Below are 24328 nucleotides of genomic sequence, written 5' to 3'. Positions count from 1 at the left end.
TGAGGCTAAGATCTTAGTAGGATTTTTTTTTAAAAAACTAGACATTTACATGCATAGGGACAACATTCACAGTTACATTGCATAGAAGAAGGACGACAAACTGTAATGGTTTAGGATATAAAGTAACTACTAACTGACAAAGATTAGGAAGAAATTTCTCCTTCAGGTAGGTAGGTTATATCATATTTGTCCATTATGTGATTTCTTGCATTTTCTTCTGATGTATTTCATAGAATCATAGGACTGGAAGGGACCTCGAGAGGTCATCTAATCCAGTCCCCTGCACTCATGGTGAAGTAAGTATTATCTAGACCATCCCTGACACGTCTAACCTGCTTTTAAAAATCTCCAATGCTGGAGATTCCACAATGTCCCGAGGCAATTTATTCCAGTGCTTAACCACCGTAACAGTTAGGAAGTTTTTCCTAATGTCCAACTTAACCCTCCCTTGCTGCAATATATGCCCATTGCTTCTTGTCCTATCCTCAGAGGTTAGGAAGAACAATTTTTCTCCCTCCTCCTTGTAACAACCTTTTATGTACTTGAAAACTGTTATCCTGTCCCCTCTCAGTCTTCTCTTTTCTAGGCTAAACAAACCCATTTTTTTCAATCTTCTCTCATAGGTCTTGTTTTCTAGACCCTTAATCATTTTTGTTGCTCTTTGGACTGTCTCCAATTTGTCTATATCTTTCCTGAAATGTGGCGCCCAGAACTGGACACAATACTCTAACTGAGGCCTAATCAGAGTGGAGTAGAGCGGAAGAATTACTTCTCGTGTCTTGTTTACAACACTCCTGCTAATACATCCCAGAATGATGTTCGCTTTTTTTGCAACAGCGTTACACTGTTGATTCATAATCTACACTGGCAAGTGAACGACAAAACTTTTGTTGTTCAGAGGTGCTAAAAAAACACACACACATCCCAAAAGACAAAAGTTTTCTTGAGGAAAAGCGACAGTGTGAACAGCGCTTTGTTGGCAAGAGTGTCCTCCCGCTGCTCATTGGGGGCGGAAGTTTTTTGTCCTCGGGAGAACACTTTCCTGACGACAAACACTGGCTACACTGTGCATCTTTTAGTGGGATGGCTGCAACAGCACAGCCGTGCAGCTAAAAGCTGCGTAGTGTAAACAAAGCCATATTTAGCTTGTGATCCACTATGACCCCCCCAGTCCTTATTGAATTTCGTCCTATTTACTTCAGACCATTTCTCCAGTTTGGTACAATCTTAACTCTTTACATTTAAAATATTGATTTGTTTGAAATATCATTGCAATAATGGTTTATTATAAAAAAAAATGAAGCGCAACCCACATTAGGAAAGAATGGATCTGAGTTCCACTAGTGTGTCCTGTAAACTTGGGTTTACAGCTGCTAGGTGATCCTCCTTTAGCTCAAGCAGCAAGGGCCACCTGCTTTTCGCGCTACAAATCTCGGGCTCAGTCATTAATCAGCTAAATGAGGGTTAAAATATTGAATGTAACTTCTTCCTCTGGCCCCTTTAGCGTGTGGCTGATACTCAATTCTGTAGGGCAGATTCCCTTCCCACCCAGGCTGTGCACAGGGAATGAAAATTGGCTCCACTTCCCCAGGGCCTAGGGGCAGTGCTTCTATATCCTGGGAACAGGGGCGGCTCCAGGCACCAGCGCAGCAAGTGCGTGCCTGGGGCGGCAAGCCACAGGGGGCGGGTGGCCTGCCGGTTGCTGTGAGCGTGGCAGTCAGGCAGCCTTCAGCGGCATGCCTGCGGGAGGTCCGCCGGTTCTGTGGTTTCGGCGGTAATTCGGTGATGGGTACGCCGAAGGCGCGGGACTGGGAGATCACCCACAGACACGCCGCCGAATCCACGAGACTGCCGTGCTTGGGGCGGCAACAAACATAGAGCCGCCCATGCCTGGGAAATTTCCCAAAATCTGGGAATTTTTGAGTAAAATGTTTTGAATGAAAATTCCCAATTTCCCAGGTTGAAACATTTTCCTCACAAATTCCCAGGTTTGGGGAAATTTCCCAGGATAGAGAAGCACTGTAAAAAACTTTATCTGGGAATTTTTCACCAGATTTGGGAAATTTTTACCACTAAGTTGGGAAAAGTTGGTCTCACGATCTAGAAGCATTGCTTCGGGTTGTCGGGGGGGGGGGGTGATGGAAAGAGGTGGTCGGGTCGGGACCGGGCTAGCCAGCGCTGCGCCCCGGCCCGCTGGCGGGCAGTCCCAGCGGAGCTGGGAGGCCAACATAGAAGCGGCCCCAGGGCGCAAGCCCCAGTAGCAGCACGTGCCGCGCGTCAGGCGGCACCATCCATTGCTACCGGAACCCAAGCGCGCGGCCCCGGTTCCCGGCCGGTTGCCTTCCCCAGCGCTCCGCAGGCCGTTGCTATGACTCGGGGCCCGAGGCAGCGCGAGGGGTGAGGCGTGCGGGTCCCAGGCATGGAGGAAGAGGATACGGTGAGTGATGGTCCGGAGCCGCCCCGTGCCGGGTTTACACCCCTCGGGGAGGCGGAGGGGGGAGGACCGGGAGCGGGGAGGTAATGGGGTGGTGGAGAAGGAGGGGTTTGGGTGGTGGAGAAGGAGTGGGGGAGGCCATGGAGGTAGGTTGGGGGAAGGTAATGGGGTAGCTGTGGTGGGAGGAGTGCGAGGACGTGGGCTGTGTGTGTGGGGAGTGAGGATTGAGGTGGGGCTAGAGGTAGGTAATGGGGTGGTTGTGGGCGGGGGTAGATTGGGTGGGGTTGAGGTGGTGGGGGCAGTTTTCGGGTGAGGAGTTTTTGAAGGCATGGGTTGGGAGGTGAGGATGGAGTAGGTTGGGTTGAAGTGTGGCTGTAGGTAATGGGGTGGTGGTTGTGGGGTAACACATTTTTGAGGGTGTGAATTGTGGGGGGGTGAGGAGGTGGGGGGTGGGGCTTGTAGGTAATGGGGTGGTTTGGCATGAGCTGTTTTTGAGGTCATGGGTTGGGGTGGGTGAGGAAGGGGAGCTTGCGGGAGGAGTGCAGGAAATGGGCATGGTCTGTGGTCTTTTTCAGGGCCTGTTGGTCTCCGGGTTGGTGCTGGGGGCTTAGAGACTGGGAGGCTTGGTTTAAGGGGGTGGTGGTTTTTCAGTAGGTAGCCGTGTTTATTTGTATGTAGCAGGTTTGTATCTTTTTATTAGATCCAGTGCAAAATAATCCTGAGCATGACTGAAATTCAGAAATACTGGAATCTACTGATCATTAACTACACCTCCAGCCCGATATAACACTGTCCTCAGGAGCCAAAAAATCTTACCGCGTTATAGGTGAAACCGCGTTATATTGAACTTGCTTTGATCCGCCAGAGCGTGCAGCCCCGCCCGCAGCGCTGCTTTACCGTGTTATATCCGAATTCGTGTTATATCGGGGTAGAGGTGTAGTTTCAGTCCCAGTTTAGCTAGAGTTTTGGAAACATAAGGTGGAGAATGAAATAGTTAAGAGGGCTGTTTCTAAGGATTGGCGGAAGATCTCTGATTTAAGAAAATGTAATGCTTCACATGGTTCATTGAAATAACGTTGCGTTTTGCATGATGAAAGGACACTGGCATAGATTTAGGAGCCACTGTGGGCAAATCAGCGCAAGTGACTTCTGGGGTGAGAGGATCCATGATCCTGCACTGACTGGTAAATCATGGGTTAGCTTGTCTTTCTTCTGCTAGCTGGATTAGACAACCTGATTTAATCTCTCGTTAAACCCTGCAAATCATGCAGATGACTCTTGAGTAAACTAACATTTTTCAAACAGAATTTTAGGATGTTTTTCAAAAACTATTTCCTCCATTGATTCTCTCCCATTTCCTCAGACCTTCCTTAATGAGACCTTAATTTTTTTAATAATCTCCTCTTTTCTTGGGTCTCTCTGGTCGCCTTTTATTCTTGCAGGCTTTCTTCCATTCCTTGTGTTCTCTAACTTTTTCCAGTATTCAAAAAGCTTACCAAAGTTTCCCTTTGCTTCCTTTTATGACTGTCCTCTACTATTCTCTTCCCTTCCTAATGTTTTCATTAATGCCCTGTGGTGTCATGTATCCTAGGCATAGGATACATGGGTTTTCCCCTGTGATAGTATTGCCACGTACAAAAGTTAACACAGGTCAGGTAAAGAATTAGAAAACATACATTACAGTGCTAGACCCAAGAATCTCAACAAAGCGATTTAACAAAGAGAAGGTTAAGGGGTGACAAAAAATGTGCTAATGGGCTCCTCAGTCTAGCAGACCAAGTTATAGAAAAAGATCCCATATCTGGAAGTTGAAGCTAGACAAAGTCAGGCTGGAAATGAGGTACAATTTTTTTATCCGTGAGTGTAGCTAACCATTGGAACAATTTTTCAGAGGTTTTGGTGGATTCTTCATCACTGTAAACTTTTAAATCGAGGCTGGAAGTTTTTCTAAAAGATGTGCCCTAGTTCAAACAAAAATTAATTCGGGGAGGCCCATGGCCTGTGTCATACAGGATATAAGACTAGATTATTATAGTGGTCCTTTCTGACTTTATAATTGATGAACTGAAGAAGAGATTGAGTTGTCCTAAATCTTATGTAACTGTTGATCCTGTAAGTGGTATGATCGCTCTGCCATATACTAAAATGTTTTGTTAACCACATTTTGTTTTGTAAATATTTCAATCCCAATAGTTTGCCTGGTAAGAAAAATTCATTTGGTCTCATTTATTGTAAGTGTAATACTAAAACAACCTTTACTTTTTTTCCCCTTAGAGAGATTACAGTGAACCTTGTGTACAGTGTTCTGTTGTAAACTGGGGTCTTACTGATGAAGGCAGATTTTATTGCAAGTCTTGTCACAACGTCATAGAGGTAAGTGTGTATTTTTAAGTATCAGAGGGGCAGCCATGTTAGTCTGGATCTGTAAAAAGCAACAGAAAGTCCTGTGGCACCTTTAAGACTAACAGATGTATTGGAGCATAAGCTTTCGTGGGTGAATACCCACTTTGTCAGACGCACGTAATGGAAATTTCCAGAGGTAGGTATAAATATGCAGGCAAAAATCAGTCTGGAGATAACGAGGTTAGTTCAATCAGGGAGGGTGAGGTCCTCTGCTAGCAGTTGAGGTGTGAACACCAAGGGAGGAGAAACTGTTTTTGTAGTTGGCTAGCCATTCACAGTCTTTGTTTAATCCTGATCTGATGGTGTCAAATTTACAAATGAACTGAAGCTCAGCAGTTTCTCTTTGGAGTCTGGTCCTGAAGTTTTTTTGCTGTAAGATGGCTACCTTTACATCTGCTATTGTGTGGCCAAGGAGGTTGAAGTGTTCTCCTACAGGTTTTTGTATATTGCCATTCCTGATATCTGACTTGTGTCCATTTATCCTTTTACGTAGTGACTGTCCAGTTTGGCCAATGTACATAGCAGAGGGGCATTGCTGGCACATGATGGCATATATAACATTGGTGGACGTGCAGGTGAATGAACCGGTGATGTTGTAGCTGATCTGGTTAGGTCCTGTGATGGTGTTGTTGGTGTAGATATGTGGGCAGAGTTGGCATCGAGGTTTGTTGCATTAATTGGTTCCTGAGTTATAGTTGTTAGGGTGCGGTGTGTGGTTGCTGGTGAGAATATGCTTAAGGTTGGCAGGTTGTCTGCGGGCGAGGACTGGCCTGCCTCCCAAGGTCTGTGAAAGCGAGGGATCATTGTCCAGGATGGGTTGTAGATCACTGATGATGTGTTGGAGAGGTTTAAGCTGAGGACTGTAGGTGACGGCCAGTGGAGTTCTGTTGGTTTCTTTCTTGGGCTTGTCTTGTAGCAGGAGGCTTCTGGGTATACGTCTGGCTCCTTATTTCCTTGTGCGGATATCGTAGTTTTGAGACTGCTTGGTGAAGATCTTGTAGGTATTGGTCTCTGTCTGAGGGGTTGGAGCAGATGCGGTTGTACCTCAGTGCTTGGCTGTAGACAATGGATCGTTTGGTGTGTCTGGGGTGGAAGCTAGAGGCATGAAGGTAGACCTAGTGTTCGGTGGGTTTTCGGTATAGGGTGGTGGTAACATGACCATCACTTATTTGTACTGTGGTGTCTAGGAAGTGGACCTCCCGTGTAGATTGGTCCAGGCTGAGGTTGATGGTGGGGTGGAAGCGGTTGAAATCGTGGTGGAATTCTTCCAGAGTCTCCTTCCCATGGGTCCAGATGATGATGTCATCAATGTAGCGTAGGTAGAGAAGGGGCGTGAGTGGACGAGAGCTGAGGAAGCGTTGTTCCAGGTCAGCCATAAAAATGTTGGCATATTGTGGGGCCATGCGGGTGCCCATGGCGGTAGCACTGGTCTGGAGGGATATATTGTCATCAAATTTGAAATAATTGTGCGTGAGGATAAAGTCACAGAGCTCAGCAACAAGTTGTGCTGTGTCATCATCAGGGATACTGTTCCTGACAGCTTGTATTCCATCTGTGTGTGGGATGTTTGTGCAGAGAGCCTCCACATCCATGGTGGCTAGGATGGTGTTTTCTGGGAGATCACCAATGCATTGTAGTTTTTCTCAGGAAATCAGTGGTGTCACGGAGATAGCTGGGAGTACTGGTGGCATAGGGTCTGAGCAAAGAGTCCACATATCCGGATAGTCCTTCAGTGAGTGTGCCAATTCCAGAGATGATAGGATGTCTAGGATTTTCAGGTTTGTGGATCTTGGGTAGTAGATAGAATAACCCCGGTCGGGGCTCTAAGGGTATGTTGATTTGTTCCTGTGTTAGTGTAGGGAGTGTCCTGAGTAGATGGTGCAGTTTCTTAGTGGGATCTGAGGAAAGTGGCCTGTAAAATTTGGTATTGGAGAGTTGTCTGGCAGCCTCCTTCTGGTAGTCAGACCTGTTCATGATGACAATAGCACCTCCTTTATCAGCCTCTTTGATTATAATGTCAGGGTTGTTTCTGAGGCAGTGGATGGCATTGCGTTCCGCACATCTTAGGTTATGAGGCAAGCAATGTTGTTTTTCCACAATTTCTGCCTGTGCACATCGGCGGAAGCATTCTATGTATAGGTCCAGAATGTCATTTCGACCCTCAGGAGGAGTCCATGTGGAGTTCTTCTTCCTGTGGTGTTGGTGGGAGGGTATCTGTGTATCAGTGCACTGTTCAGTGTTAGCTTGAAAGTATTCTTTGAGTCGGAGGCGGCGAAAGTAGGCTTCCAGATCACCGCAGAACTGTATCATGTTCGTGGGGGAGCTGGGGCAAAAAGAGAGTCCCCGAGATAGGACAGACTCTTCTGCTGGGTTGAGTGTGTAGCTGGATAAATTGACGATATTGCTGGGTGAGTTAGGGGTACCACTGTTGTGGCCCCATGTGGCAGGTAGAATTTTAGACAGCTTACGGTCCATTTTCCTTTGTAGAGAGGTGAAGTGTGTAATGTAGATCTCCTGTCTTATTTTAGTAAAGTCCATTTGTGTGGAGGGTTGGTTACTTATGAAAGTCTCCAGGTTGGAGAGCTCTTTTTTGATGTTTTCCTGTTTGGTGTATAGGATGCTGATCAGGTCATTCCTCAGTTTCTTTGATAGTGTATGGCATAATCTCTCACTGTGGTCTGTGCAGTATGTAGATAGCAATGGATTTTTCACCTTCAGTCCATTTGGTATGATGTCCATCCGTTTGCATTTGGAAAGGAAGATGATATCTGTCTGTACTTGTGCAAATTTCTTCATGAGGTTGATAGATTTCCATTCCATACGGCTAAATGCAATGCCTTGCATGGAGTCAAGTATCAGAGGGGTAGCTGTGTTAGTCTGGATCTGTAAAAAGCAACAGAGTCCTGTGGCACCTTTAAGACTAACCGATGTATTGGAGCATAAGCTTTTGTGGGTGAATATCCACTTCATCAGACGCATGCCACATTCACCCATGAGCCACACTGTTGATCAGGTGGTTATAGAAAGTGCAGTGTAACCTGCATTATTCAGATCTCGCTATGTGAAAAGCTTACTTAAACAGGGTAGTGGTTTCAAGCACGAGCTGTGTAGTTATTCCTCTAACATAACAACATGAACAGATTTTTAAAAGGCACAAATGGCTGTTAGATGCCTAACTCCTGAAAGTCAAGTGATTTAGGTGCCTTATTGCCATTTGTGCTTTTGAAAATCTACTCCACAAATATTTTTTATTCCCTCGGGCCCCTCAAACCTTGCGTCAGAGAGTGTCCTTTCCTGGCTACCTGCCTGCTGAACAGGTCAACATTAGGTAAGGTAGCTTCTTGAATAATTAGGCATGCTGGGTCTGCAGAGGTGCACTGAGATGTTTCAGATGCCCTTCAGACAGTTGAGGTTGCACTGTATTTAAATTTAAAGAAAATCCTTCTTTCCTTAACTGTGCTGATAAATATTCTTTAGGGTTTTTTTTTAACTGAATGAATTTAAAGAATTATTTCTTTTCTTCATTTATGCTTGTTTTCTTCTTGCATTTCACTTATTTTGGAGAATGAAAACAGACTAGTCAGTTTTGCTCTCTTCTCAGGTGAGAGCAAAGTTGCCAAGTTTAAATCCAAACATAAGTGTCTTTGTTCAATGATACTGCTATGGTTTGTCAAACATAAACTTTTATTTATAATTTATTCACAATCCTAAACTTTGGTTAAAAGTGTCTACTTTTAACTTTAATGCATATACATTTTGGTGATCTAAAAAAGGTAATGAAAAATGTCAGTGTTTTGTTGAAGCTTAGTTAAATATTTACTGCATATCTGATTACATGTGTGATGTCTAGTTGTATGTAGATAATTTCAGTATATAAACACTTTTAAAAAATTTTTTCAAGCATACTCATAGTTACTTCAGTATCTTGATTTAGTGCATGGATCTTTTGTCTCTAATTTTTTTTCAATGTACAGTTAAATTTAAGTATTTATCTTACAATAACTTTGACACTTCGATTTCCAATATTTTCTAACAGTGAAGCCTGTTTAATTTTCCACTGCATCATCCAGATGTTCCTGTTTGTTTATCATTCTTAAATTTAAGATTCACAATTTTTTGAGACTTAGTCTTTTCTCAGTTAGGTGTAATGATTAGAAGTAATTCTCCAATTAAGTTATACAGCAGAGGCAGGCCATGCAAGTAGGGATTGCTCTTTTCTTGCTAACATTACACTTTTATCAATTATCTTGCAGAGGACTAAAGAGGTTTTAACTTCTGATGTTGTTCCTAACACAAAGATCCAGTCCATCTCCAGAGGATTTAGAAAGAGAAAAAAAATTGGTATGTTTACTTTTGTCTATATATTACTTCTACATTTTGTGTAACATATCTTTCTAGTTGTGTATAATTACTAATTTTCTGGTAGTACTTACCAGCTTGGTTAGTGTGAGCAAATGGGTTTTTCTACAGGACCATACAAACTGAATTGAGCTGAAAATGACCCTTTTGTTCTTGCTGGGCCTGCTCTAGACACAAGCTGCATTGGTTTAATTAAAGATGTGATATTAAACAGGTCCAATTTTTTGTTTATACATTCTTATATGGGTTAAAATTTGGTTTACATTATATTTGCCTGACTCTGTAATTTAACAGTGATGCACTAATGTAAACCAGGCTTAAGAACAGTGTAAAAGAGTTTCCATGCACAAAGTTGTACCAGTTAAACTGACTTAGTTAAACTGGTGCAACTTCTGTGTGTTAAGTCTCTGTTCTCTTGCTGAAAAGTGCTTTCAACAGGAGATGTAGAAATCATAGAATATCAGGGTTGGAAGGGACCTCAGGAAGTCATCTAGTCCAACTCCCTGCTCAAAGCACGACCAGTCCCCAACTAAATCATCCCAGCCAAGGCTTTGTCAAGCCTGACCTTAAAAACCTCTAAGGAAGAAGATTCCACCACCTCCCTAGGTAAACCATTCCAGTGCTTCACCACCCTCCTAGTGAAAATTTTTTCCTAATATCCAACCTAAACCTCCCCCACCGCAACTTGAGACTATTACTCTTTGTTCTGTCATCTGCTACCACTGAGAACAGTCTAGATCTATCCTCTTTGGAACCCCCTTTCAGGTAGTTGAAAGTAGCCAGCAAATCTCCCCTCATTATTCTCTTCTGCAGATTAAATAATCCCAGTTCCCTCAACCTCTCCTCATAAATCATGTGCTCCAGCCCCCTAATCATTTTTGTTGCCCTCCGCTGGACTCTTTCCAATTTTTTCGCATCCTTCTTGTAGTGTGGGGCCCAAAACTGGATACAGTACTCCAGATGAGGCCTCACCAATGCCGAATAGAGGGGAATGATTACGTTCCTCAATCTGCTGGCAATGTTCCTACTTACACAGCCCAAAATGCTGTTAGCCTTCTTGGTAACACTGTTGATTTATATCCAGCTTCTCGTCCACTGTAACCCCAAGGTCCTTTTCTGCAGAACTGCTGCCTAGCCACTCAGTCCCTAGTCTGTAGCTGTGCATGAGATTCTTCCGTCCTAAGTGCAGGACTCTGCACTTGTCCTTGTTGAACCTCATCAGATTTCTTTTGGTCCAATCCTCTAAAATAGTAATTGTGTGTCTTTAAATTGTGCTCTCAAGGTCTCTACCAGTCCTATGATCATATGCTGTTATACCTATTGTAAAGCTATTGCTGAAACTGGATAAACGTACTGTGAAGGTTGTGGCAGTCATTTGTTCTGTTGTCTTGGCCACTTACATTGAGACACCTAAAAAAGTATCTGACTTTATAAAGAATCTTAGTGCTGCTATACAAACTGCTGTGCCACAGTGAAAGTGGTGGTAGAACGCTGAAGTGCTGAAGATTAGGAAAGGGAACAACCCTTGTGGCTCTGCTCCCTTCAGGCTTTTCGGGCTCCTATGACCTGATCAACCCACAATTTTTGTACCGATTTTCAAGTATTTGTTAGGGATATGGTAAAAAATAAAGTTAGATTGTTATAGCCCCTAATGTGGATGCAGTTATATACCATTATAAAGGTGCCTTATGCTGATACAGTTTATTCTCCTAAATTTACAGGAGTTAGCCATACCACTATAAGCACATTGAAACCACGATAGATAGTGGTACAATCCTGGTATAAAACTGGCATAGTTAAAGCAGGATAAAAATTATGTTTAGACAAGCCCTAAGTGTGGGTCGAGGAGAAGGGAAGCTGTTGGAAGGGAGAAGCATTTGTAGATGAAGTAGATCATGAAGAGGGAAGAGGAAACTGAGGCAGACACTTGACATATAGAGGAAAGAAGGACATTTACATAACACATATGGTGAACGGCATAGGGGAAATGAGAGAGTGGATAAACACACAGAAAATTCACAAGACTAAAACCCAGTGTAGGAGGAATGAGTGCACACAAAAGTAAAGGCACAATTAAAATACGTAAGACTTGAATTCAGGAGACAATAAAGGGAGAAACTGTGGAGAAACATACAAAGGGGGATAACATAGGAGACAATCATACAGAACATATAAAGAACGAATACTTTTTTCTCCCCCATTCACTACTGCAGTGGGTTCCAGTTTTTTGTGCTGGGAAAGGGAGAGGAATAAGCACACCTATTCTTTCCTTCATGACTAGTATCTTGTGTTTTATTTTAAAATTCAGGTCACCTAACAGTCATAACATACATTACAAACACCAAATTGATAACTCTCACTTTGCTACAACTGTTTTGGTTCTTGAGAAATGTTTGGGGAAACTGTTGTAGTTTGGCTGGTTTTGGTTTTTCTTAATTTAAGATTCTAAATTTCACTTACTTATTGAGGTACTTTAATCACTAAGGCTTGGTCTACACTAAACCCCCAAATCGAACTAAGTACCTTAGTTCGAACTTACCTCAGTCCACACGTGGCAGGCAGGCTCCCCCGTCGACTCCGCGGTACTCCTCTCGCCGAGCTGGAGTACCACAGTCGATGGCGAGCACTTCCGGGTTCGACTTATCGCGTCCAGACAAGACGCGATAAGTCGAACCCAGAAGTTCGATTGCCAGCCGCCGAACTAGCGGCTGGGTATAGACGTACCCTTAGTATGTTTTTGGCCCTTTGCTCCAGCATTTGGGATTTTCTTATTTAAAAGAGGTACCTAGTCCCTGCACCAAGAGATTAATATATTAAATATTAAAGTGTAGATATGTAAAACCAGAACAATCCCAACAATTTTTTATTTGTTGCTCTTTAGATAAAGGCTGGGAATGGTATGTTTGTGAAGGTTTTCAGTACATACTCAAGAAGCAAGCTGAAGCTCTGCAAACTTTAGGAGTGTGTCCACAGATGAAGGTATGTTGATCTGAGCATAAGGTTTTGTATTAGTACATATAGTCTTTATGATTTTTACTTAAAGAATATAATTATTTTAAGGTAGACAGAATAATTTGCTCTTAAAAACTGACAGGAAATGGGCCAATAGATGAGGGGCCGAGAAAGAGAACCTCTGAAAATAAAATTTACCAGGAACAGTAAAAGTAATTTATAATTTTATAAACAAGGTTTTCGTGAAAGCTGGCTCAGAACATTTTTCAAGATTCTTGAATTGTAAAGTCACAATTTGTTTTTTCAGACACATGATTTTATAAGATATAGACTAATCATTCATTATTATGCTTATCAGGATGAAATTCTATGCAATTTCTGGAGACGTTACCTTCAGAAGAGCAAACAGGCATATTGCACCACACCAGCTAGTTATACTAGCAAAGCATTATCTGTAAGTGAAGTTCATAGCTGATAAGCAAATTATTTTGCATTTATCTTTTAAAATGTTGTTTTTGTTATTCAAGCCATGCATACAACTTGCTCATTTTAATGAAGCCCATTTTCTAAATATATTTTGCCATTTTAAGAAAATATCTGTTGTGCTGATGGAAAATTGTTCATTTTTAATATCTTTGCTATTGTGTAGCCAGCCAGCAGATGGAGCACAAATTACAATGCACTATATTTCTAGAGCTGTGTTGACGCTGACATAATCCACAAATGATGGCATAGAAACAAATATGTTATGGGTATGTTACGCTTCAATACAACACCTGAGGCTGGCCCATGTCAGCTGACTTGGGCTCGGGCTACAGGGCTGCTTAATTGAGATGTAGATATTCAGACTCGGGGTGGAACACAGGCTCTGGCACCTTCCCCTCTCATGGGAGTTAGCAGACCCTGGATTTGTTAACGTATGGCTTAAACATCTACTCTCATTTGTAACCCCAGATTCGGAATTGTTGAATCCTGGGTCACCACCTGTGACCTCCAGTGTCTACACTGCATTGTGCAGCTCTGAGTCCAACTACCCATATCCCAGACTTTCTAGTGCCCTGTCAAAATGCCTGCTCTAACCCTTTGTTCCTGGTGCAGTGTGGGAAAACTTGACTGTCCACCACACTTGACTATCCAGAGGACAAAGAAAGTTATCCTGTGGGGTGATTTTGGCAGACTCACAGAGCACGAGTCCAGTGGTGCTGCGTCTACACTGCAGAGCAATAGGGCTTGAACCCTGGGTCTGGGCTTGACTCAGGCTCAGACCCTCCATCCCTGTAGGGTCTTGAGACCATGGGTCCAAGCTCTGGGTTGACACAATTTGTGTGTTGATGGAAGGGGGTTAGGCTTGAGCCTGAGTTTGACCCCTGGGCTTACACTGTGGTGTAGACATACCCTAAAGGGCTATCTTGGCTTGTGATCCATAGGCGAGACTATTTGCAGATGTGAATCCTGGTGGTCATGCAAGTATTTTGTGTGGAGAGTGGTTCTTTTTGGACCTATCTTTGAACCTCTCTTTGGAAGAGCCATTCCTGTGGAGTTATCTGATCTCACACAGGTTATAGAGCTAGTCAAAAAATTATTTAGTTCTAGAATTTTCCAATCGGCTCCAAATCTAACAGTCTTCCCCCTTCTCAAATTGCATATTTCATGAATATTTATGATTCTGTGTATTGGATACCTCCTGGGTAGTATGGCAGGTTGGGATGGCTACCTAATCATTGGAATTATTTTGTTCTGACAAACACACTGTTAAAATGAGGAAGAGCTTTTTGAAAGGGTGGTTTCTAATGCTATGAATTTACATGATTAAAAGCAAAAATATTCTCGGTATGACTTGCTTTAGCTTACACATAGACTGTCAATCACATGTTTGCTAACTGAGACATTATTGAGCTTTTACAGGTCAAACTTGCGTTAGAACTAACATGGGATAAAACTGTAACTTATTTAAAAAAACAGATATCTGACATCAGTACAGATGTGGATAGTGAACCAGAGAGAATAAGTATTCATGGCTTGTCATCTTTCTCTGAAAGTGATGGAGATTTACAGACAGAAAGCAGCTTTGGACATGTTTCTTCCATTGGTAATGCCTCAGGTAGGAGCAGATATAATTTGAAGTCACTGTTCTATATTGTTAGGATGCATTTTAAAAATGACTGTTTGTTTAGTACTAATCAGAAGTCTTTGTTGCTTATATAGAGGTAGAAAATGTAGATGGAGGATTTCCTTCTTATTTATCAACAGTGTACTAGTCATATAAATAGTCACGGTCCTTCTCCAAGGAGTTAAAGGCTAGACAGACACGTGAAACATGAGGGTCGCTGAAAAAAGTTCTATTTTTTCTTGGGGGTGGGTGGGGGGAGTTGTTTGGTTTTGTTTAGGGGGGTGATGGTGGTGGTTGTGGACAGGGTTAAACTTTACCTGATGACTGCTACTCAGGGTAGAAAAATAATGAGCCAGCATGCCCCTCAGAACCATGCCTTCAAAAGCACTGCAATTTTAAGGCAGTAACATATGTGTAGTTAGTGACAATTTTGTCACTCATATCTCTATTAAGTTTTCAAAAATATAGTTTATTGTGTGTCTTACTTCTCTGTTAAGTATCAGAGGGGTAGCCGTGCTAGTCTGAATCTGTAAAAAGCAACAGAGGGTCCTGTGGCACCTTTAAGACTAACAGAAGTATTGGGAGCATAAGCTTTCGTGGGTAAGAACCTCACTTCTTCAGATGCAAGACTTCTGTGTTATCTTCTTTCAATTTCTGGCTGTAGTTAACTTTTTCTTTCCTTTAGGCAAAGAATGTGTTGTCTTCAGTGGTTTTTTTTTTTTTTTTAATCTCTTCCATTTTTTCCCCTACGTTATGCTCTCTGGTTTCTCTTCTATATTTTCTGTCTGTATGTTTTTCTCCCCCCATAACTCCTCTCTACCATAATTCAGTTTTTTAACTTCCCATCAATCTCTCCTGTCCACTCACAGACTTGGAAATTTTACTAGACGCTTACTAGCCATTGTACTAACCCTTCTAACTAAAACCCAATACAAAATTGGAGGGGCAGGAGCACTGTCTGGATAGAAGCCAGGAATACCACAATATCTGTTGTTGGACATAAAAGCATCTAAGTAGATTTGAACTTTTACGTCAACTTCAATCTTGTCCATAACCTATTTTCACGAATCTCTTTGTTTGCATCTCCTTTTGCTTCCCCGGTGCCACCTCTATTTTGCCCTATGTCAGATGCTGCTGCCATGTTTGTCTTGCTCCTGTTCGCATTTTTTCTCCCTTTACGCAGCCTCATATGCCTGGAATCTCATCATTCTTTCCTGTGCTCTTCCATTTGGTCTTCTATTAAAATGCAGCTCTTCTGAAACCTATAAACTCTAGTTTTCCCTTCAGTGAAGAACATCAAGAATAACAAAATTATAAAAGAAAAAAATCCAAACAAAAATAATGGAAACAGTAAAACACACGCTTAGCTTTCCCATTCATTAACAACACGTGTTTTATCCCATTTCCCATCCTATGTCTTTACATTTTCTACTTAAGTAGCAGGGTCTTCAGAGCAGGGATTTTTGTCGTCTTCTATATTCACATAGCACACTGGCACTATACAAATAATAGGTAGGGCAAAACTTTTTAGTGAACATTTACTGTTATAAATGTTCCAACACAGGTTGCTTTACAATTCACATTGTCTGTAAAGCTTCTTCCTTCCTTAGTTCCTTCTTCCATTTAGGACGGTTCCTTTCTGCAGTAACATTTATCTTTTATAGCAGTTGTAGAGTAACAGATATAATTTTGAGGAAGGCAAGTAATTACCAGATCCTTCCTATACTCCTGGGGGAATTCTGCACCACTGTGCATGTGCAGAATTTGTGTTCCCTGCAGAAAATTGACTTTCTGGTGGGGAAGCAAAGGGAAGCCACAAGAGTGGTCATGCGACCCTCCCCAGCAGTATGTTTCGGATACCCAGGGCAGCTGGCAGAGAGGTAAATCACTGTGGGGTAGGGACAGGACTGGTGAAGACCCAACTGATGGCTACTACCGTGTGCCGGGCTCAGCTGCTCGTCCTGGCTGGGCTTGGGAGGGCGGGACTTCCTCTTCCCCTGCACGGCATCAGGGGCTGTCAGACTCATCCCCAGATTTTTCCCGTGCATCCAGACCCCCCTCATACCCAGATGCTCCCGCCAAACCTCACCCCCATCGACTCAGGACACTCCCTCTCCCCCCGATGAGCTTCACTCCCCCTGCAGCTGGACCATGCCATCGAGCCACCCGGATCCCCACTCCACTGAGCTCCAACCAGCTTCATCTGGATCCCCACTCCCCCAGCATCTGGGACCCCCCTGCAGAGTCCCATTACCATTGCACCTGGAACCCCCCAACAAGCCCCTGTGCATCCAGACCCCCTCCCACCTCACACACACAGATCCCACACTGAGCCGCCTGCACCCAGATTGCCCCACACAGAACCATCTCAACCCGCACCTGGATCTCTCCACACTTGGATCCTGCCTTGCTGAGCCTGCCTGCCACACCTGGTGCACCTGGCACAGAGGGGCAGGCCCGGTCCTTGCGCTGCGTCAGGGTTGGGTGCAGCCTAACCACTGAGTCTGTATACCGGGGAGAAGCTGCACAGTGATCTCCCACCTCTGTGCAGCTAGTGGCCTCTGCTCCCCAATGCCATGCTGGAGCCTCCACATTTATTTGACTAATAAAATTTGCAGAATTTTGCAGAATTTTTATTTTTTTGGTGCCGAATGCCCTCGGGAGTATTCCTAGCTTATCATTGTTTCACACTGTGGATTACAAAAATGGAGTCCAGATTTTTTTAAGTGATCGCACCTGTTTTTATAAAAGTACTTTAAAAGTCAATACTGTTGAATTCAGCAACATAAAATTACTGGTGCGTTTTGGTTAGCTGTGTCTAAGAGATCATATGTACAGAGTAGCTGTCATTTGTATAATGAAAGTTAGTCCAAATGAGCAGTATTGCATTTTTTTCTATGCATTGGCTACTCATAAATTGTGTATAATTACATTTTTTCTGTGCTGTTTCATTGAATTATTGATGGTTTGCTGAGGGGGATTTGGTACCCTTTTAAAATGCTTTTCTAATTAATAAACATTTTATCTTTGTTATGTTTATCTGGGGATAATAGCTCATTATTCAGCAAGCTGATAGGCTAACATTCCATTTGGTGTAGTCTAGTCGTTGTTTGAGAAGCCTATTAAATTCTTAAGTTGTTGTTATGATGTTTAATTGTATGTTGTGTCAGGTTTAGTGCTGACTGAGCAATGTGCCCTTTATAACCTGGAACAAATGAAAGGAAAGCTGCTATGTCACCAAGACAGCTACAAATAGAACAAGAGGATTATTTTTAATTAAGCCATATATAAAGTTAGCAATGAAGTTTCAACCACGAGGCCTCCTTTAGACACAGCTTATACATATAAAAGGTGAAATTGATGATTGAAAGGATTACCTGACATTCATACTTTTGTTCTGTAACTCGCATGCACACAATAGATGTTCTAGGATAGCTTTTGTGTTGACTTCGCCATTTTTACCAGACATGCACTGGGGAATCAGTTCCGTGATAACTCTATTTTAAATGTCTTTGCGGCATCTTTAATGCCTGAGATAAAAATGTAATTCTCTTTATGAGGGCACTTCTGAGAGCCAAGAATTGCTGAGTTCTAATCCCCAACTCTGACACATTCAGCTTTGGCGAATCACTTATCCTTTCTTCCTTGATATCCCATGTGTAAAATTAGGATAATACTTGTACCTACCTCATGGGATGTTGTGAGGGATTAGTCAGTGTTGGTAATGTGCTGTATAAGAATTAAGTATTAGCACCTTTCTAGAGAGCCAAGTTTAAACATGGTTATCACTAGAATGGTGCTTTCAGGTTTAACATTTTTGTATAGACTGAGGTGACGCACACAGTTTTTCTGGTGTGCCAGTGGGAATTTCCCCTAGAGAATGGCCATACTGGGTCAGACCAAAGGTCAATCTAGCCCAGTATTCTGTCTTCTGACAGTAGCCAATGTCAGGTGCTTCAAAGGGAATGAACAGAACAGGTAATCATCAAGTGATCCATTCCATAACCCATTCCCAGCTCCTCAAATATTTGTTACTTACCCTGATCTCTTATTAGCGAGTCTGTGGAGCTACATTGGCACTGGTTCTCAGCCAGCTTGTCTTCTTGTGTTGCAGTAAGAGGTACTTTGAGAGTTAAGCCATTTAGAACACTAACGCCAAAGCTTTGATTTGAAACCGTAATGGCTAAACACAGCTTGTTGGATGATCAATTTCTCTTGTTCTCTGCATATTTACATGTTCAGTGTAGCATATTTTGTCTATAAAGTTATTTTATATGTAATTTTTTTTTCTTATCAGCAAGAGAAACCACATCTATCTGCTCCGGATCGGTAGATGGTGGCTCATATTTACTTAAGAGGAAAAAAGGGAACTTGAGGATGTCTATGCCAATGACACTTTCATTCTGCTATATTGCATTACTCTGGCTGAGAGAACCAGTGACATTATCAGATCTCTTAAGGTATGAATAGTCTCTGTGAAATATTTGCTGCTGTTGTAAGTAATGTTTTTTTAATTTGGGTTGCTTGCTTGTTAACTAGTTGAATTATAGGTAGAGCTGATAGTGATCCGATATTTTGTTTGCCTCACACTTTCCATGATAGAAGATTCTTGCAACCATTTTTTGAGAGTCTCTAATAGCTCTGTTGTTTGCAGCAAGTGTTTGAAATTTGTCAGGGAGAAAGTCCTAGTGTTAGAGAAGTGCCTTTTCTTTGTCCCATGAAATTATTTTCAGATTTAGTTGAGTTGTAAATAGATATATATTGCAGTTTCACTTCTCTCATTTGTATTCCTGAGGAGAATGTTGATAGCCTGCCTAATAACTGAACGAATACTCTAAAGATCCAGGTTTGTGGTACTGCCAGAACATCAGCAGCAATACAAACCATAAATCTGGCATTTTCTAGCTTTCATTTTCTTGACCTAAATAATTGTCTTTTTAACACATTTTTGTATGCAATAAAGTATAGGCATAGACTCAATGACAGACCAAATTGAGAAAAAAAATATGCCCAGAAATTGTGCGAATATTCAGGCTTGCCATTTTAGTTCTTTGTAGGTAGTTCATGAATATTTAAAACAATAGAATAATAGTCGTGCTAAATGCTCCACCTTTTTTTTGTGTGTGTGTGTGGTTTTCCCGTAAAGTGGTAGTCAGCTGACTACTGCTCCTCCCCTGTGATTCGTGCTTGGGCACCACATCAGGCAACCAGACAATTTCTAAGGGATTTATATTACAGCACCAAAAATATTCTTATTGCTATTTGGTGCATTCAGTACATAACCTTGCAATTAACTCATCTTAAAGGGACACTGTGGTTAAAAATAACATTTTTAAAATGTTCCTACATATGTTTCAAATAGCAATATTTGAAAACTAACATTCAATGTGCTGTTTATTTTTTGTATTCATCTCAACAAGTAAGACTACAGTTTTAACATTGTAGACTTCACCTGGCTGTAGAATAATACTGTAATGCAATCCAAACCTGGCTAAATCTAGCTATGTTGGCAAGACCAAAATTGTAACCAGTTTGTTGTACTTCTGTTTTGTGGCCTTGGCATATTGTTTTTTTCATATTATACATAAGACCTAGGGCTTATCCACACTTGGATTACCATATTTAAAAGGACAGAGACTATAAGCCCCATCTCTGTTTTTGCAATAGAAAAGTGTTTGAAACCTTGTTTAAACATAGTTTATTCTAAATTCTAAACAACACTTCATAAAATGAGTGTGGACGTGCCAAAAGATGTTAGAACTGCTTTTAAAAAATATTCTCGAACATGGGCTCTTTGGGTAGGTGTCATACGAAAATTGGATGTTTTCCCACACAATGTTTACCTTCATTGTAGTATTTGTGATATTCTCTATATTTAGAATGGAGAACATGTCACTTAGATTAACTGCTGTGAGTGATAACTAAGGCTGCTTGGTCGCAGAAGTCATGGATTCTGTGACTTTTCATGACCTCTGTGACTTCTGCAGTGGCTGGTGTGGCTGACTTCAGGGCCAGCTGCTCAGGCGCTCCACAGCCAGCTGCACTGGCTGCTGCTGGAGCGACCTGGGGCTAGCTGCTCCGGTGGTACCTGGGGCTAGCTACACTGGCTGCTGCTCGGGAAGCCTGGGGCCAGATGGCTCCAGGGACTGCCCAAGCAGCAGTCCTGGGGGAGATCCCGGGGAGCACCCGTTCAGCGGTCCCCAAGCAGCTGGCTCCAGGGACCACTGGAAGAGCGGCTGGTGTGGCTGGCTCAGGGAGTGCCCAAGCAGCAGTCCTGGGTGTGCCCTGGGGACTGCCCAAGCAGCAGGGGTCCCAGGGTGGCTGGAGCAGGGGCCCCAGAAGTAGAGATTTAGTCAGGGATATTTTTGGTAAAAGTCATGGACATGTCGTGGGCCATGAATTGTTATTTATTGCCCGTGACCTGTCCATGACTTTTACCAAAAATACCTGTGACTAAATCATAGCCTTAGTTGATAAGTGTCCAACTTTGTAATGGGTCCTTTATACTAGGGCTATGAGGGTTCTTTAAAAACAGTTGTAACAGGTAGAACCATGTTTAGTGAGTACTGTGTTTAAAGTGTATCAAAATACATCTTGCCCCAGGCAAATATAGACTGGTCCTGTAGTGCAGTTGTCTAACACAGTTCTCCAGGGGTCGGGGAGGAGAGGGGATTTTATTGTCCATATTGGTTTTGAAAACTGCATCATTCCGATCCCAGTGTAGACTGGACATTTCAGTTATATAATTAATTCCTTATTTGTGAATCAGTGATGTCAAATTGATGGAAGAGTGCACAGAATTTCAGAATAAAAAGTACTAGGCAAGATAACTTTCTAAAATCACATTAAAACTGTTACAAATGTTGCAATCATTCTATTTATTTAATGTATCTTCATTTTAAAATAACTTTGAATCTAGTATTTCTAGAATAATTCAGCATAAATTTATACTGTAGTTCTAACTATACTATGAATTTAAATTCCAGATCTCAAAGAAATGGTCATAGAGTGCAGTCATAGGGAGTGATTGACATTCACTTACAGTAGTTCTTCTTAAATGGAATGTTGATAAATAGCAAGTAATATACAACAAGTAGCTTCTTTTCTATGACTTAAATCTTCTTGAGGAATGCCTGTTTAGTAATTTCTCTAACTTTGTTTTTACTTATAAAAGTGAGTTGAAGGAAGGGATATTCTGTCTCTGCCCTCTAGTATGTGGTGTTTCTTTTACTTCCTTGACACTGTCTGCCAGGGCCTAAACAAAGAGAAGTACTGCATGTTTGTTCAGTGAAATTTTGCAAACAGGCACTGACTTTTTAGGAATATGTCATCTCAGTATTGGGCCATCCAAGTTCCTGGTGTCCTTTTCTAAAATCAACATTGCATTTTCTGTTACAACAGTGACTTCTTTCATTTTTCTTTTTTTTAAACCACTGCTCTTTACTGTTTTTGTTCTTGCTTATTGAATTAAGGTAACTGCCCAGATATCTAGGTATAAGCCTCTCTCCCCCCCCTCCCCACCTGACCAGCATAAGTTACATTGACAGAAGCGCTGGTGTGGACAGTGCTATGTTGGCGGGAGATGCTCTCCTGCCGACATAGCTACCGCTGCTTGTTGGGGGAGGTTTAATTATGTAGACGGGAGAGCTCTCTCCTGTCGGCATAGATCAGCTACATGAGAGGTCTTGCAGTGGCGCAGCTGCATCGGTACAGCTGTGTTGCTGTAAGGTCTCTAGTGTAGAAATAGCCTAAGCGTGTGATCCTTGTGACTTAGTACTTGGTACTGGTGTATTTTAAAAATAAACCAAAAAATCTTCCCTAACTCTACAGTCAAAACCTATGCTGTATCTGAGTATGTCTTAAACCTCCTGCAGGAAATTTAATTTTCTTGTTTTTCTCTTTGTAATAAACACATTTTGCAACATTCATACCAACCAGAGTATCACTTCCTACCAGGAATCCTATTTTAAAAATCCTGGGATTTTAAAAAAAGTGTAGTGAATTTAGCGTTCATGAAACCTGTTGGTTTGATAACTTTCTAGGCTGAGGCCTGCTGTTTAGCCTCATCATGGGTAGTATAAAGTTTCCACTAATGTGCCTTAATTCCGACCTGGAGCGGCCACCTCTTATAGTGAGGTTAATTCAGTCTCCCTCTCAATTCAAAACTTGGTTTGTTTGCTGATAATGTCCAGCTGGGTGCCAGATATTGGTAAGTGTTATGGTGTTTTTTGTGATTTAAACAGCTGCCTACTAAGAGCTAGACCACAACTAATTTCATGTGAGCTATTGAATAGCCAGCAGATGACACTATTGAGATGGGCTGGATTTGAACCTGTGATCTCTATGTGAAAAAGCCCATGTTATTACCACTCTCTCCTCCCCTCATTTCCCCCCCACCATATTTTTTGAAAAATTAAAAATCCGAAGTGTGTTTAGACATTTATCTAAAATAAATGCATTTTATATATTGATAAAATACATAATTGTATGGTTTTCTGATTTAGTTACATATAAGCTAACAGTTCTATGACCCTGATTGCACGAGCTCTGCATACTTGCTGTGGAAATATTAAACTCTTCTTGCATGTTTAGTTAAGTATGTAATGGATTTGGGGAGCAAAATGCTATAGCCCTATAACAGTGTTATCATAAAAGTGTACTTACTGTCTTCTTAAGAGCATAGCCCAATATTGAAAATATTTTAATTAAATTATTCTACCTATTCGTAAGAATTGACTGTATAAAGAATGTGCAGGGAAAGCTGGATATAAACATGTCTGTAGTAAACTCAGTGCCCTAACTTTATCTAAGAGTCACATCTGAGCTTGAATTTTAATATTCTAGCTCTCATGTTAAAGAACAGGCAGCTTTAAGTGCCATTTAAAAAAAAAGTACATGATGCTTTAAACTAAATGTTGATTTGACTTAAACTCTTTTTTTATTTAGGTTTGTTATAGATGGTCACATTCCTTACTTGAATGCTTTTCAGTATTTTCCAGAGGAGATGAAATTGTATGGAGTTGATCTCAAGATCTTTCGTGTAGAGGTGACTTTTATCCTTTTATTTTTATTTAATAAGCTACATATCTTATGGTATATTGTACTCCTGGGTTATGGTACTGACAATTTGAGTGAATCTACCTTTGTTGTGATATTATTTTGCTTCCTGGTAGTCATGCAGGAGCCAGTGAGCAAATTATTCTGATTACTTTCATATTTAAATTAGAATAATTAGGTTGATAACTTGATAAGTACTGAACAGGTTTTTCTCATAGATTCCAGGGCCAGGAAGGACCATTGTGATCATCTAGTCTGCCCTCATAGAACATAGGCTATAGAACTTCTCCCAAAATAATTCCTAGAATATATCTTTTAGAAAAATGTCTGATCTTGATTTAAAAACTGTCAGTGATGGAAAGTCCACCACGACCCTTGGTAAATTGTCCCAATGATTAATTACCGTCAAGTGTTTGTTTGTATTATGTTTGCTTATCTCTTCGGAAATACAGAAACATAAATAGAATTTAGGCTCTTTTTCCCATAAAGGCAAAATATCCTTTGAATACTCAGTTGAAATCTCCCTCTTTTTGGAAGCAAGTTCTATCAGTTTATAGTATGATGTGTTCTTGCTATATTTATTGGATTTTTTTCTTTTTTAGTGTTTCGTGTAACAATGTAAATTTTGCTAAAGAGATCACGTTAATATGTTCTGTCCATATGAAAATAGTCTCCCTGCTGCTCGTACTTAGCTGCCTTTCCCTTTGGCCCACTTTGTAGAACATCTAAAGCACTTACTGCCTCGTACCCCTTCTAGCTATGGGATTCTCTCTTTGAGGGCACTGCACAGTCAGATCCTCTTCTGCCTGATGAGAATTAGAGAAATTAGTGGCTTCTGCGTGTGTGGTTTCATTTCCTCCTCCCTTTCCCCCGGGAAGGAGAACTTGACAACATCCTGTACCTGACCATTGATGCCCTACCAAGGAAGGCATTACAAGAGCTGACTGGAAACAAGAATTATGTTTCATGAAAAATTTTGAGGATTCAGAATTTTCATTCCACCTAGAAAGAAA

At 41.6% G+C, this 24328-nt stretch overlaps 1 protein-coding gene across 4 annotated transcripts in view; it reads left to right on the top strand.

Moving 5' to 3' along the window:
* Positions 1-2124: 2124 nt before the first annotated feature.
* The window catches only part of TAF1B (TATA-box binding protein associated factor, RNA polymerase I subunit B), a 55531-nt gene continuing 33327 nt past the window's right edge, over positions 2125-24328 (top strand). Inside the window, exons 1-8 of one of the 4 annotated variants that reach the window (XM_005287733.5) lie at positions 2125-2437; positions 4709-4807; positions 9091-9178; positions 12078-12175; positions 12507-12602; positions 14111-14249; positions 18556-18718; positions 23205-23304. In XM_005287733.5, coding sequence (XP_005287790.2) covers positions 2420-2437; positions 4709-4807; positions 9091-9178; positions 12078-12175; positions 12507-12602; positions 14111-14249; positions 18556-18718; positions 23205-23304 — 801 coding nt within the window. In that variant the 5' untranslated portion in view covers positions 2125-2419. The remainder of the gene's footprint in view (positions 2438-4708; positions 4808-9090; positions 9179-12077; positions 12176-12506; positions 12603-14110; positions 14250-18555; positions 18719-23204; positions 23305-24328) is intronic. The other 3 variants (XM_042848718.2, XM_005287734.5, XM_065587717.1) reach the window with 3 other exon arrangements.

Source organism: Chrysemys picta, chromosome 3 (assembly GCF_011386835.1).
Source record: "Chrysemys picta bellii isolate R12L10 chromosome 3, ASM1138683v2, whole genome shotgun sequence".
Classification (NCBI taxonomy): domain Eukaryota; kingdom Metazoa; phylum Chordata; order Testudines; family Emydidae; genus Chrysemys; species Chrysemys picta.
This window is presented reverse-complemented; position numbering and strand designations above follow the sequence as displayed.